Raw genomic sequence first — 16,472 nt, forward strand, 5'->3', positions numbered from 1 at the left:
CCCCCATTTTTAAGAAGGGAAAAAAAAGGAAGGCCCAGCGAACTGCAGGCCAGTCAGAAGCACCTCCGTGCCTGGCAAGATTATGGAGCAGACCCTCCTGGAGACTATGCTCAGGCACATGGAAAATAAGGAGGTGATTGGTGACAGCCAACACGGCTTCCCTAAGGGCAAATCGTGCCTGACAAATTTGGTGGCCGCCTATGATGGAGTTACAGCGTCTGTGGAGAAGGGAAGGGCAACTGACATCATCTACCTGGACTTGTGCAAGGCATTTGACACTGTCCTGCACAACATCCTTGTCTCTAAATTGGAGAGACACGGATTTGATGGATGGGCCACTTAGTGGATAAGGAATTGGCTGGATGGTCGCACTCAAAGAGTTGTGGTCAACGGCTCAATGTCCAAGTGGAGAACAGTGACGAGTGGTGTTCCTCAGGTATCGGTACTGGGACGGGCACTGCTTAACATCTTTGTGGGATCGACAGTGGGATCGAGTGCACCCTCAGCAAGTTTGCCGACGACACCAAGCTGTGTGGTGTGGTCGACACGCTGGAGGGAAGGGATGCCATCCAGAGGGACCTTGACAGGCTGGAGAGGTGGGCCTGTGTGAACCGCATGAAGCTCAACAAGGCCAAGTGCAAGGTCCTGCATGTGGGTCGGCGCAATCCCAAGCACGACTATAGGCTGGGCGAGGAATGGATTGAAAGCAGCCCCAAGGAGAAGGACTTGGGGGTATTGATTGATGAGAAGCTCAACATGAGCCAGCAGTGTGCACTTGCAGCCCAGAAAGCCAACTGTGTCCTGGGCTGCATCAAAAGAGGTGTGACCAGCAGGTCGAGGGAGGAGATCCTGCGCCTCTACTCCGCTCTTGTGAGACCCCACCTGGAGTACTGCATCCAGCTCTGGGGGCCCCAGTAGAGGAGGGACATGGAGCTGTTGGAGCGAGTCCAGAGGAGGGCCATGAAGCTGATCAGAGGGCTGGAGCACCTCTCTTATGAGGACAGGCTGAGAGAGTTGGGGTTGTTCAGCCTGGAGAAGAGAAGGCTCCGGGGAGACCTAATTGTGGCCTTCCAGTACCTGAAGGGGCCTACAGGAAAGCTGGAGAGGGACTGTTTGTCAGGGAGTGTAGTGACAGGACAAGGGGTAACGGGTTTAAGCTGAAGGAGGGTCAATTTAGATTAGATGTTAGAAAGAAATTCTTTACTGTTAGAGTGGTGAGGCACTGGAACAGATTGCCCAGAGAGGTTGTGGATGCCCCCTCCCTGGAAGTGTTCAAGGCCAGGTTGGATGGGGCTTTGGGCAACGTGGTCTAGTGGAGGGTGTCCCTGTCCATGGCAGGGAGGTTGGAACTAGATGATCTTTGAGGTCCCTTCCAACCCAAACCATTCTATGATTCTATGAAAACTATGCCTTTATTTATAGAATAAAGCAAGGATACTTCCAAGGACAGATAAATGTATTCCTGATTTGCAGTCACTTGTCTCCCTGCTGGGATCACCCAGCAGTCTCTTCCCATTATTATTTCTGCTGAGTGGCCTGTAGCTTTCCATTCAAGGTAAAGATCTAAGTGTTTTCAGCAAAGCCAAAGTAAAGTAAAGTAAAGTAAAGTAAAGTAAAGTAAAATCTGTTTTACACGAGGAAACACCTGCCAGCAGTTTGCACTCAGGAAAAGGTCAATGGAAACCTGGAGCAGGCTCTTTGCAGAGTCTTTGCTGGTCTTTTTTTGAGCAGCCCAGTAAACCATGATCCCAGCCCAGAAACCCAATCCCAGGGCTGACCAGGTCACCCTTCACCTCCTTATTTCCCAACAGGAGAAATCCATCACCCGTTGTCTACTTTAAAAGCAGTTTTAAAGCTGCGGGCAGTGGTTTTTGACCCCACTCCAGCTTATCTGGCACAGTGCACTGTTCACAGGCTACTCAGATTCACAGCTGCAATAAAAGAGAGCCATTCAATAAGCAGGTCTTGGGATTTTCTTTGTTGAGACACACCAGCTGATATGCTTTGGGGATTACTGCATTATCAGGAGGGTTGCGTAAGTGAAAGGGGAGTGAATACCATTCCAAACCAGCAAGGGAACTGCCAGGTACAGGTGTGAGAAGGACAAACAGAATCAGCACGGGCTTAACACAGAGAGGAAAATGGCAAATCCTGCCATGACAGAACTTGAAAGTAATGGTCACATTAAAAAAAAACAACAAAAAAACACAAAAACACAAACAGAAATATTATACCTTAACCACATATTCTCTGCTTTTTCTGTGTTGTTAGTTCTTGACAGCCTTCAGAAGAAAAACTCGGTGTCAGAACCAGAAAAAGATCAAGTGGTTGGCTTAAAGCCTCGTTTTCTTCGTTTGTTTCCCGATTCTTTGGAAACTTTTCCCGAAACCATACAGGGAATGCTGAACCAGCTCACTGACCCCCACAGCCCCTCAGCTGGGACCCACTACCTCTACGCTGTGAGTTGTGTGAGTGAAGTCATTGCCTGTGTGTGGATCAAGGGGTGGAAGGTGGTGAACCTGACCCGGAGACCACTGTATGTCGAGGAGTCAGAGATCCACATCACAGTTAACCTGAGCAGGCGCAGCCTGTGCTGTGCTGCACAGATCCGTGGCTGCAGGACAAACTCAGCCTGTAACAGGAACCTGCAGGCAGCTCCCACTTGGTACTCGTGGTCATGCCTGCTGCCTGGCCTTGCCTTTGTCTAAAAGGGCAACAAGAAGTTCTCCTGTGAACGTCCTTCATGAACAGAGTTGTTTTCTTGTAAGAAAAAGATATAATAGCTTGAATGACCAAACAGGAGGAGCTTCTCTCCATGGACAGGACCTGCTCAGCGTGCCCTGGGAAAAATCCACCCGGGGTCCATCTGATGCTGCACAAACACAGGGTTACCAGCATCTGAAGGGACGGAAGATTTACTCGCTATCTATATTCCTCTTGTCATTTTGTCTTATTAAAGCAGTTATCTTATTAAGTCATTTGTTGTCAAGCCTTTCTTAATGATATCCAGAAGAGCCCTGCAGCAGCTCACTCTCACCTCACTCCCACCTCCAGGGCAGAACATCCTCACTTCCCACCTGTGCCTTAAAATATAAGCGAGTCTTTGCAGCCTGGATATCTGCGCTCCTCCTACAGTCAATGGAGAGCTAATCCACACGGTTCATGGACTCTGCAGAGCAAGCCAGCTCACGTTTGGTCAGCTGAATCACTCTCTAGACTGCACTGGCCGTGCTGAATAGCCCTCCATACAAGGGCAGGATTACTGCAAGGATGGCCACATCCTCATTTGATTAGCATGCATGAAATGTCTTTAAAAAATTGAGGTACCAGAAAGCCATTTTAGATACAAACGTTGCCAGACCATCCAAAGGATGACCAAAAAGGACCTTGAGTACTCAGAGTGCTTGCATGCCTTCAGCAGAAGACAGAAGCAATGCCGGATAGCAATGCTGTTTCAAAATAATTTTCCTTTATGAGCACAATCCATTCAAGCTTGCTTGAGTTCAGCCACAGTGACCTACCTTTTGCCCAAGAACAGCTTTTCCTGATGCAACCAAACATTTCAGTGTCACTGCAACAGCTGGGAATCAGATATAAAAGTGTTATTGGCGTATTTTTAGCAGCCAGTGTTACTATGCTGTTTGTAGCTAGTCCAGGGCATGTCATTATCTGGATATGAGATACATGTCAGTATCTCATATAGATTTAAAGATAGATAGGGACCTAAATCATATCAAGAAACATTACCTCACAGAGTGATCCCTAACCCTGTAATGCCAGGGTAGTTAAGAAATGAACCTGTCTAGAAAGTGCTATAGAACATAACTGGCTGGGCCCAGCAATGAAACAGACCCTTAGACATCTACTAAATGAGCATGGTACAGTACATGGTGAAAATGGAACCAAGTTACTTTGAATTCATTCAGTCCCATTGATCTTAGGTATTAACAAATAATAACTATTAGGCAGTTTAGATTAAATATTAGTGAGAAAATGAATTGTTCCAAGATTGTTGACAATGACAGAGACAAGTTAAACTAATCTTGCTGGAACTACTGACTGACATTTAATGTTGTAGTAAAGAAACATACTTCAGATGATAGATCATGGAATAGATCAGAGAACGGTTTGGGTTGGAAGGGACCTTGAAGATCATCTAGTTTCAAGCCCCTACCATGGGCAGGGACACCTTCCACTAGATGAAAATTCAAAGTACTTTTCCTTCACAGGATTAGAAAGGTGTTCATAAACCAAGCCAGAAAAAATGTTCAGCTGTTGACTGCTGCTGTACCTCCTCCTTTGCTCTCCTCACATTCATAGGAGGACTAGAAACTCCACCCAGGCTTTCATTCTACTTCTGCCTGAAGATCTAAGTGGGCATACAGTCATCAATACAGCCAAGGACTGAAGACATTCAAGCAGGAAAAATTCTCTGGCAAGTTTCTTTTCACTTCTTTTTTTAAAAAAATTTCTTGGATCACTGCCCAACCACCAACCCAACCTCTCGCTCTGACTGAATCTGTGTGAAATCTGGTGTGAGTAAACAAGGAAACTAAAGGAGATTTTAGGCAATGTTTGCTGTTGGGATTGAAAGGTGTTTTCTCTTTTCTGGCTGATATTTTTAATTGAGATTATTTCTGTAGCCTCCCTTTAAGCAGAACTTTCCTCTGATCAGATTCTGGAGCTCTGAAGGTTATGGCTAAGAAGAGGCCTCCTTGACAGAAATCCAGAAATCAATAACTAGTTACTGTAAAACTGTACAATAGGCACTAGAGTTAACTAGATCGATTTAAATCATTAAAGTCTAACAACCTTTAGTTAATAATTTATCTAGTTCAGGTTATTTATCTGCAATAAATTTCAATATACAGCAAAAAGCTCTCAGAGTGAAAAGCTCCAGGAACGAAACAGAGAAAAGCTTTGCAAATATTTTTGTGAGTATGAGGCCCAAAGGGTGTTACCAGGCATTTCTGTTTATGTTCTTTAAGAAGGGTTGGGTCCTGTATGCCAAATTCAGGGGGAGCTCTTATGCTCTGCCCTCTTTTGAGTCACACCTCTGATTACTTTCTCTTGCCTTTCAAAGGCCACATACTTAGGGTCAGAATTTCACAAAAATATGCTTGGTAAAATGCTTAAAAATGGGAATAATGGCTTTTTTTCCTCTTTTTGTATCTAAGTAAACAGAGTGATTTTTTAGAGATGCTGAGAACCACCACCAGCAATGTGGTTATGACCAGCAGGTCGAGGGAGGCGATTCTGCCCCTCTGCTCTTGTGAGACCCCACCTGGAGTACTGCGTCCAGCTCTGGGGGCCCCAGTACAGGAGAGACATGGAGCTGTTGGAGCGAGTCCAGAGGAGGGCCACAAAGCTGATCAGAGGGCTGGAGCACCTCTGCTATGAGGACAGGCTGAGAGAGTTGGGGTTGTTCAGCCTGGAGAAGAGAAGGCTCCAGGGAGATCTAATTGCAGCTTACCAGTACCTGAAGGGGCCTACAGGAAAGCTGGTGAGGGACTGTTTGTCAGGGAGTGTAGTGACAGGACAAGGGGTAACGGGTTTAAGCTGAAGGAGGGTCGATTTAGATTAGATGTTAGAAAGAAATTCTCTACTGTGAGGGTGGTGAGGTACTGGAACAGGTTGCCCAGAGAGGCTGTGGATGCCCCATCCCTGGAAGTGTTCAAGGCCAGGTTGGATGGGGCTTTGGGCAACGTGGTCTAGTGGAGGGTGTCCCTGTCCATGGCAGGGGGGTTGGAACTAGATGGTCTTTAAGGTCCCTTCCAACCCAAACCATTCTATGATTCTATTCTATTCTGATATACCAAGCACTCTGAAAATTAGATCCAGTTTTAAGGAGTCTATGTATGGATCTAGATAGGCCAAATCATAGCCAAAGAAATGAGAGGACATGGAATTCAGTCAATTAAAGAAACCTCAAGAATGGATGAGTACATTTAGATTTTTTTTCAGAGCAACCATGTTAACTCCAAACCTTTCTTTCTTTATGCAGTGCTCAATGGCCCTGGATAAAATGGAAGATTTGAGTCTGACAGAGATGGTGCCCCGAGCTGAGATAGGTGAAGTGGAAGGTATTCCCTTCATAAAATCAATGTGCAGCACATGGGACCAAGTGTGGAAATTCAAAGCCAGACCTGACGATCTGCTCATCGCAACCTATGCAAAAGCAGGTTGGTGTGGGTAGAAAACAGAATAGAAAAGTTTGGGATGGTGCTGATTGTTGGAATTGAAAATTCTGCTTTTCTATTGTGACTGATATTTGTTTAATCCCAAACCAGACATATTCTAAAGATGTGAAGCTCTGTCAGCTGTGACTAATAACTTCTGACTTCTTCGGCAGAAGTTACAACTGTCTGTTATTATTGAATTTCAAATGGTCAAATCACTTAACATTAGTTAATGTTTCCTTTCATTTAGACTACATACATATTAATGGCAACAATAGAAGTTTTCCACAATAGGTAATGATTTAACAAAGCCTAGTAAAAGTCATCATTACTAAGAAATAATAGAAACTGACTAACAGCTATGGATTGTATTATGTATTTAAGGAATGACTTGGTGTGTAAGCCAGTACTGATTTCTGAAAATGGGTTAATTATTTTAATGCAATAACCACATTCACTTGATAATTTCAGCCAACAAAATAAAATACCCACCATTAATATTAGCTATCTGGTATTTTATTCAGTGATTGGCCACTTACCTCATTACTATTTCTCCTCTTGATCAAACCCTTTATACTTACTGCACAGGAAAACAATGAATAACAAGCATCAATATTACTCCTGGATGAATAAAAACATGTACAGATTAAGGGATTCAGGAGCATATTCAGGAACATTTGATGATCATAAATAAATTAATTACTTGAATTAGCAAGAATTTTGAAGTATTTTTTTTCAGTAGGGAAAAAAATTAATAAAAAAAAAAAAACCCAACACTATTTTTTTAAACTCTGAAAGCTTTTTATTTATTTCCTGTATTTATTTTACCCACTTTGGATTAAAACCTCTCAGTCATTGAACTGAAAAGAAATAGTTAGGACTCCATTTGACATTATGTTGTATCTGCCAGAGATGCACAGTTCAAGCATCTTAAGAAGGGCTGAGTTTCCAACCCACATATTGCTTTCCAAGTTATCCCTTAGCTTGTTCTGTAGCTGACCTGCCACAGTATCTTGGAGGAGATGTGGTTAACCCAGTGATCATGGCTATAAAGGAAAAGAGGCACATGAGAGACACAATACTCTTACAAGATGCTGCAGTAGCTCAGGCAGATGAAATGTTGTACTGACCTTGATTAGAGCATTTCAAATGGGAATGTTGAAAATACTGCAACTTTTTTATTTCTTCAAACTGTATGAAATATTTACTCACTCAAAGGTTAGGTATTTCATTTTTTCATTCAAATTCAGGATGAAAACAAATGTTGGAAATAATACCCAAAATTTTGTGAGGTATGCAAATTGGAAGGAGGGAATTTCATTCCTCTCTGCAAATAATACAATCTCCAACTAATAATAGTTAGTTTATCCCAGAGCTTTTTTCATTACTGGCATGGGGGGTGGAGGCTATTTCTATTGGCAAGAAGAACCCTGTCTAAAATGGAATCCCTGAAATTGTGCTTTGGGAACTACCTTTGTATTCATAATTATGCATTTTTCCTCCATTATGCTCTCTTTCCACTTTGTGCATCATCTCCTGTGCTGTTCCTTCCTCCTTTAATACGGAGTCCATCCTTCTGGCTTTCAGTTCCCTAGCAGAAGAAACTTGTCGCTATCCCTGAGGGAAACCTCTAAACACTGACATTTTCAGGTACCACATGGACACAGGAGATAGTGGATATGATTCAACAAAATGGAGATGTTGAGAAGTGTAGACGCGCCACTACTTACAGACGCCATCCCTTCCTTGAATGGTCTATCCAAGAGTCTCCAGCTGTGAGTTACTCAGGTGAATATTACACAAATAGGTTTGTATTTTAGACAAAATGAAAACAAAACAAGCACCCAGTGCTGATGCCACAGGTTTCCTATGAAAAGTCCCACTTACTTTGTCACTGAACTATGCACTGCGTTGGGTATTAGGGATCAGCTCAGTCGCTTTAACAGAAATATCTAGTGCTACTCAAGTTGATGCAAGGCTGGCAGATGTGACTCAGGTGCTACTGAAGACCATGCTGTCCTGGAGTGGCATCTGAAAGCTGTGTGTGATACTCCACAGTACCTAAAACAGCAGCAGATATGCATAAAATGGCAATGTGGGGGCAACTGAATCCCATTCTCAGATTAGGAGCTGTATGGAAGAGAAACCTATGTCGTAGATGTATTCCCAAAAGGTGGACAATGTTTTCAGTGATTTTGCTACTGTTTTGAGTAACTGCTGTTAAATTCTAGGGTCTAGTCATCTAAACAAGCTATGGGTGTTCAGGCAACCAGCAGGCCTAACTGTTTTGCAAAGACAGTTTCCTACTAGAGTCCTCTGCCAGCAAGGGCTCCTGTTCCACACAAATCTTTAAGTCAAACTCTCTTCACATTTAATGCTAAAAAGCTTGAGAAACTCTGCAGCAGAAGTGCTACTTTTTATGTTCTAAGCTAGACTGTGTTAACACAGAGACAAAAAAATGATAAGAGGATGACAGATGATGACAGGAAAAAAAAATGATAGAGGTCATGATAGATGTTTAAAAGGGAGGGAGGGAGGGGATAACACATCTCCACATATCACCAGATTTTCCTAATTATTCCCATATATCCATAACTACTCAAAATCCACTGCCCATTAGTCTCCTAGTTTCTCTTTACATGCTATCCAGAAAGTCTAGTTGGCCAGTCTATTCTTGTCGTATCCTAGAAAGAAACAAAAATTTCTTCCTTGCAAAGTGAAAGGAGATCACTAAACATTGTGAAGGAAAAACATTGGTTGGGTGAATATAAATTAGTATTCACGATTATCCCTTGGAATGCAGGGGTCAGACATGGGCCCAAGAAAGCAAGAAGAAGATATGAGTCAGTGTTCCTTCTTTCCTCCTTGAATACATAGGTAAAAATTTCTCTAGAAACACTGAAGGTGCTTGTGCAATGTTGTATATGTTGCACTGCTGTGTAATTGCTTTGGAGATGAATGATCGTTGCAAGGTGAACTGCTGAAAAGTCACAGTCAAAATCCCACATATGATAAAAGCAAAGAAATGCTAGTGCAATTTAGAGGACAAGTCACATCTCATAATGAAACATCCCACAGGCCTGGAGTTAGCTGAAGCTATGCCTTCTCCACGAACAATAAAAACTCATCTCCCTGCGCAGCTGGTGCCTCCCTCCTTCTGGGAACAAAACTGTAAGGTAAGGCTGAAGAGGTAGGACTCAATTCTACTTCACTTGGAAAGAAAGTGACATAAACCAGGACTGAGTATGGTTTCCAGAGTCTTTGTGAAACCTAAAAGTCTCCCCAGATATTTTTGCCTTTAATGTGCAAAGCCTGTGCAAAACTAAAGAAGTCATGACTAAGTTAGCTGAGTTGGATTTCAGAAAATGGCAGCTTCAAAGCAAAATCTCTTAAGCCTCTGCCATCAGGCTCCAAGAGAAAACTCCAGGAGATGCTCAGTATCTATATAAGCATGTGTAAGTTAATTTCTTTCTCTCTCTCTCTCTCTTTTTCATATTGATAAAGATGATCTATGTGGCAAGAAATGCAAAAGACAACCTGGTGTCATACTACCATTTCCACAGAATGAATAAAGCAATGCCTGATCCAGGAACCTGGGAGGAGTTCATGGAGAAATTCATGACTGGAAAAGGTGAAGAACTGCAATCAGTTATATAAAATATTTTGTTCATTTAAAAAATGCATGACACCATTGATTTATTTATTTCAGCTATGGTTTGAAATCCAGTGCTGACACTCTATGGAAGGGTATCTACTGTCTTTCAGTAGTAATTTATCTTCATTCATGTGGTTTTATTCGTACCTAAAGGATTAGTTGTATCTTTACATTCCTATTTTGAAAAAAAAAAAATGCTGCTTTTTATTCTATTATCATTCAGAAACATATGTGACAATTTTCAGGCTTAATCTCTTCTTTCTGAGGTTAAAAGAAACCTGCTTGGAAGCCAGACGGGAAGGAACGGTGGTTTAATTGGTTTTACTCTAGCCTGATATACAAGAAACCAAGGTTTAATTTTGTGTAGAAATGTGTGGTGTGAATTTGAGTTAAGGGAGTTTTTTTACCTAAATTGATCTGTATAAAAAGCCAGTTATCTAGCTAAAGACAGGCAACCCCAGGAGCTGATTCTTCCCTTTCTAAAAGAGGTGTTCATATCCAAGAAAACCTCCTCAGGTGGATGGCAGTCTGCAGTTTTGGTCAGTAAAGCTTCCATAGGTCCTTAATATTTTTGCCACCATGTAAGCCTAGAAACACCACTGTCTGAACCAGCTGGAGAGTCTCATGTCTAAAGGAGAATTTGTGTCTTGTGTCTTGTGTTTGACCAGTTCAGCTGGGAGCCATCTGTCTCAGTGCAGACATTAGAACATAGCTACCTCTGTCCAAGCTAGTCATCTTGATACTTACTGGAGATAAAGAGGCACTTCTGAAAGTATTGCAAATATTTAAACCAGTTAGAATCCCAGAATAATGCAAGTTGGAAGGGACCTTTGGTGTCGATCTGGTCCAAACTCCTGCTCAAAGCCAGTCCAATTAAGACTGGTCTTGTCCAGCTGATCAGATGAATCACTCTGGAAACGTCTGTTTGTCAGCCATAAAGGTAGCCTGGATTTTTCATTTAGGGGTAAGCATCTGCATTTGCTGCCCTGTAAAGTTTCACGACTCTTGCTCTGAGCATCCACACGCCTGAGGGATTAATAGCATGAATGGTGTGATAAGCATAGAGCACAGCAGGCATGGCCACAGTGATTCAAAACCAGCTGGGAAATGCCCAGACACTGGTTATAAAGGAAACATGAGTGCCACAGATACCAAAAGACAGTTTGGGCATTTATAGCTGCTGGTAATGTTATTCCTTTTTCAGTGCTCTGGGGTTCCTGGTATGACCATGTAAAAGGATGGTGGAAGGCAAAAGATAAGCACCGTATTCTCTACCTCTTCTATGAAGATATGAAGGAGGTAAAAGGCTGAATGTGTGTTTATAGAGCTCTGAAATCTGCAAGTCCAGTAGATACTACCTACGATCAACAGTTTTCTGTTATAATGCCAGCTGTATCAGTAAATTTTCAGATAACCTGATCTTCTCACCCTGAAAACAATTGCAACTTGAACACTATGTTTGATTTCTTTGCTTATCCTGGCGCTGTGTCTTATTCCATGTTATTCTCTCTGCAGAATCCAATGCAAGAAATTGAGAAGATTCTGAATTTCCTGGAGAAGGATGTGAATCAGGAGGTTCTAAACAAGATACTCCATAACACCTCGTTTGAGATAATGAAGGAAAATCCCATGGCAAACTACACTAAAGAGTTTCAGGGAATAATGGATCACTCAGTTTCCCCATTCATGAGAAAAGGTACTGAGGTTTGTTACCGGCATCAACTGTGTGTTCCTGGTTGCCATTCTGTTTTGAAATCAACTTTGGAAGTACAAGCATCTAGTGAGCCATGGCTAATGGGCTTCAGGAAATATTGGTAAATTAATCTTTTTTCTTTTTTTGCTTTGCTGTTTCTTAGGCGTTGTTGGGGACTGGAAGAATTATTTCACTGTGGCACAGAATAAGAAATTTGATGAAGATTATAAGAAGAAAATGGCTGATACCTCTCTTGTTTTTCGCATGGAATTGTGATTATTAGCAATGGGAATTATTCTCTACGATCTTCAGCCTTTTCCATTTTATATATTTTGCTTTTCCTTTACAAAATGCCTGCATCCCCAAGATTTCAATATCTCTCTTTCACACACCACTGATTTTTCATTATTGTGAGAGTGTCCAAATTATGTGGAAGTTTAGGTTCGTCTCCCTGAAGAAAATAATCCCACTGGATACTTCTCATTTATCTCTCCCACAGTAACTTTCAGTATTAATAAAAATATTTCATACATGCTTTGCGTTTTTGTCTTTGTAAAACTGCAGTTGATATTGCTGGCATTGTCAAATCAACCTCTAACAGAAATTAGGAACCAATACGAAAAAACTGTGTTAAATGAGTGGAACAGGTGTGGGTGTGTTATTCACAGGTTGTACCAACATAAATCAATAAATAACAATAAACAAACTTAAAAGTGGTCAAGTATAAACAGAACAACAGAAATGCATAAAGTAGAATAATTTTCTTCTTCTGTTGTTTTAAGCTGAACAGCATAAATGCCGTTGAGATGAAAACAACATTCCCAAAAACACTGAACACCCATTATTTCCTTTGATAAAACTTGCTGCAGGGCTACATAGAGGCATTTATCTACAAGCCAGCTGTGGAGGCAGTAGTCCCTACTGGATTGAGACAAGAAGCTTTTCTCACTGTTGCCTGTTGAAACAGATAGGATAGTCTTCTGTTAACGTTTGGAGAATTCTGATAGTTGGTATGAACCAGATCAAGAGTCCATGCTGCATATACCGTTTCCCTCCTCACCACTGTAAAAGTTCTCATCAGACACATCACGTTATTACCTCCTCCTTTTCTTCACTTTTCTCTTGTTAACCAAACATACAAACATCCTGTTGAGGGCTCTTAGTTACAATAGAGCCTAGTCAATATTATCAAATAAAGACCAGTTCTGCTTTAGCATTAGTACCAGCACTATAGCCATGCATTGAGCTTGTGGGAAATTAACTAAAGCGATTTGTAGCCCACTTAATCATAGACAACTGTTACCAAACCACTTTTGGTTTTAAAGTGCCACCATTGAGCCTGGCACACAAAAATAGCCCCAAAAGTTCCTGCAGAACTGGGTTTGCACTCTGAATGTCAGAGAGAAAACAACATAGACTACAGCAGCTGAAGGAAAATACTGCCTTAAGTCTCATTTAGTTCAGTCTACTTTAACACAGAAAATGTTTGCTGGGGCTATTTTCTCTTTGGCCTGTGGAGAGTTCCAAGGATTTAATAATAGGAGCAGCTGTCAACATGCACAGTCCATTTCAGGATACCGATTTACTCCAAATATCTAAAGTGAACGCAGTTCTCTAAAGGGCAGCAATATCTTGAATCAAGTTTGGAAACAAACAAAAGACTTCCTGTTAAATGTAGGAGTTACTTTGTCAGATCCTGGCCCATCGAGTTTCCCCTCAAAATGCAGGAAACACTGGAACTAGAATCACACATTTGCTACACTCATACAAACATAGGTATCTGAAGAGCTCTAGGTCAACAGAGATTCCTGCTCACAAATAAAGGATGTCTCAGTAAATTGACTACCTGAGAAAAAAGCATCTGGCAGAAGTGCTGCTGTTCATCACAGCAAGGCTAAATATCAGCCCGAGGAGCTTTCCGCTACTTGTTTCTTTTGTTTTTTATTAACTTGATTTGCTATCTTACTATTGCCAGTATAAGTAAAAGGCGTTGCCTGCTCTCTGACATTTCCATGCTCTTGGGTCACTCCATGAAACCATGTGAGTCAGCTCAGTTCGTCAGTCTAATCCTTATACAGTGTCGTAAGAGCCATCAGTAAATGGAAAACATGCTTAACTCAGTAGTTCGGTGACATTTTATGAGCAGTGCTGTACAAAAGGTCGCACAGATGACCTATTTGTTTCTCCTTTAAAATCTCTCAATCTACCAGAAGTGCAAAATGCTGATGATGCCTGAAACCTGGTCTGAAAGGGAGTTGCATAGCCACTGCAAGGATAGAGGCACCATGTAATAAGAGGCTCATATCACCTCAGGAAAGTCACCTTTGCTCTCACTTCTGTAGGTAACCCTTCACCCAGCTGCAATTCAGCTGCTCCGGAAAACAGATAAAAAGTAACACAGGTCAGAGTGCAGTCCTAGAAAAAAAAAAAGGGGGGGGGGGGGGGAGGAGAAAGCACTGGATGTGTGGTTGCATAAAAACTGGCTTTTCTTATCCTATTGATATTATTCTTTTATATATTCAAAGACAGAAATGTTAACCTTTATGACAAAATACAGCTGGCAGGGGGACAGAAATGTGGGATGTTTCTGCTTTTTATGCCCTCTCAAGCCACAGTAGCTGAGAGAGATCAACCTGTGGATTCAGTCATAATTTGCAAAATGTTATTAATTATACCATTGTAAAACTACAGGGAACAGTGAATTGTTACCAGTGAAAATGATTGGATCTGTAGTTACCAGGAAAGTTTGGGAAAGGGGTTAATAAGCTGTATGCATCCCTCAATGGGCCTGGAGACTACCATGCTTTCGTGTCTATTACGAGTGTATGTCAATAGAGTTGTGCATACATTTCTGGGTAGATGACTGCATGACCCCTAGATCTAGAGCAACTTTAACTTATATACCTTTAGGATTGTCAGTTGTTATGTACAGAAGAGCTTTAAATGATGTGTTTTTATACAGAGATCGTTTACTAATACTCACGTAAGTTGGTAAAAGGTTTAATTTATTTTTACATAAGATACTGTAAATCAGTGAGCACCTGCAGAAGTAGATTTTACGTGTTCAGTTAAATTATTTCAAATCAGTTTAAACTATTGCCAAGCTTCTGGTGCAAACAAGTGACTCTGTTTACTACGGTGACAGAGCTCCCTACAACGTTTTATCAGACATACGTCCTGAATATACACCTATGCTTTATTTTCATCCAGTTACCTAGATGCATGATTTTACTAACCTTCTTACATAGGTGCAACTTGTTCTATGTCAGTTGAAGAAGAACTTCTGTCAGTTTAGCTAATGCAATCCCACAGCAACTCCTTCAATACTGCCTGCCTCTTCTTTTGTAACAAAGCGTACCTGCAGAGTTTTGATAGTGGAGGAACTTTGTTATTCATCTCTCACAAATGTTTGAAAATCAGTGTTGATTAATACATGTTAACCATTCACATGGTTCTGTTTTGCAGCTCTGCATTAACAACTACTAAAACAAATCCTCCCATGGGAATGACTGAAGATTCCTCCTTCAATACAGACTTTTTAACAGGAATTGCTGTATTAATTCTAGGGTCACGATCACCCTTCAGCTTGACTGTTGATAGCAACTAGGGGAGCCATTTTACTTTCACATGGAATGCAACCATTTATGAAATAGAATGGAAGAAGCACCAAGCTTCAAAAAATTAAAGAAAGAGACAGAGAAGGGAGCTGTTCTATCTTCTTAGCTAGCACTCAAAGACAGAGGGATACTGCTTTCCTTTCCACTAATTTTACTGTAGATGATCTGCTTCATGCTTGGATTGAAAGTCACTGTTTCTCCAGTTAGGAAACAGACCGTAGATGGGACGTAATTTTTATTTAATTTGTCCTATCCATATAGGAGATGGATATTCTACCTTATAATATATACGTTATATTTTTTTTAATAATGACTTATGTCAATATGTTCACAAAGAGCCTTACCTTTACAGTAAGGTTAATTATTAATTCCAGAGTTTTCCAGAGGTGCATTAACAATATATTTTAAGCCTGGACTGAAGCTTCCATTTCCCTTACATCCTCAATAAGCGATGCAAGCCCTGTCTCAGTGTAGGCCATAGGTGAGCCTAGAGGCACACTGAGAGAGAAAGTTAAGCCCTTCATATTCATAGGATGCAACCAAACTGTGCTGCCAGACCTAAAGCCATGGGCTTCAGCTGGATAACAAGGCTCTGCCTGCCCTGCAGACCAAGCACAGCCTTAGGCACTGTGTAGGTGGACTAGGAATGTTGTCATGCAGCAGTGTCCCATGGTTAATGTTGAAGAGGCAAATTAGTCATGGATTATCTTCTAGAAGGGCTTCAGCATAGCCTGCTGCAGGGACAGCTGGTATGTATCAGCAGTGTGAGCTCAGACTGCCTTTAGGACTGTGAAGGCTCGCAGTTGGGCTATAGCCATTTACCATGACCATGGAGACAGAGGGATTATGTCAAAAGTAAGCCACACTGGGTCCTGCTCTGGTTCAGGCAATATAGATGTAGGCATCTAAAAAGGAAGGCAACTAATTTTTTTTGTAATTGTTAAAATTGGGCCTCTTGATGAACAGTACCAATAACCCTCACTGATCTACAGTTGCTACTATCTCTGTGTGCAGTTAAAAGGGCTTTCATGTTCTGTTAGCCAGACCCAGCCCTAAGAGCTCAAACAAAATGTTAGTTTCCTTGTTTCAGTTTCATGCTAATCTTTCAACAGACTTGGTGGGCTTTGCAGATGAGTAACAGAACACCAAATTTCTCACCTCTAAGTTTCCTAATGCAATTTAAGACCAGAATTAAGGACTACATATACAATTTCTTTTTTTAATATCTAACCAAATCCTTCACACACAAAGTGGTATTAAGATAAATACAAGGGACAGTACTGCCCTTGCATCTTATTTACTCGTATAAACATTCAGATTAGCCTCCC

General features: G+C 41.5%; 1 protein-coding gene across 2 annotated transcripts; it reads left to right on the plus strand.

Annotated features, from left to right (window-relative positions):
• Nucleotides 1–4,369: 4,369 nt before the first annotated feature.
• SULT1C4 (sulfotransferase family 1C member 4) lies at nt 4,370–12,059 on the plus strand. Of its 2 annotated transcripts, none has more exons than XM_075739349.1 (8): nt 4,370–4,435; nt 6,005–6,182; nt 7,830–7,967; nt 9,258–9,355; nt 9,684–9,810; nt 11,039–11,133; nt 11,350–11,530; nt 11,691–12,059. In XM_075739349.1, the coding sequence occupies exons 2-8, from the start codon at nt 6,011–6,013 to the stop codon at nt 11,801–11,803; spliced, it is 924 nt and encodes a 307-aa protein (XP_075595464.1). In that variant the 5' UTR covers nt 4,370–4,435; nt 6,005–6,010; the 3' UTR covers nt 11,804–12,059. The 2 variants fall into 2 exon arrangements, with proteins under 2 accessions (XP_075595464.1, XP_010301822.1); XM_010303520.2 differs by lacking the exon at nt 4,370–4,435 and adding an exon at nt 4,883–4,934.
• The last annotated feature ends 4,413 nt before the right edge of the window (nt 12,060–16,472 follow it).

This window comes from Balearica regulorum, chromosome 1, assembly GCF_011004875.1.
Source record: "Balearica regulorum gibbericeps isolate bBalReg1 chromosome 1, bBalReg1.pri, whole genome shotgun sequence".
NCBI lineage: Eukaryota > Metazoa > Chordata > Aves > Gruiformes > Gruidae > Balearica > Balearica regulorum.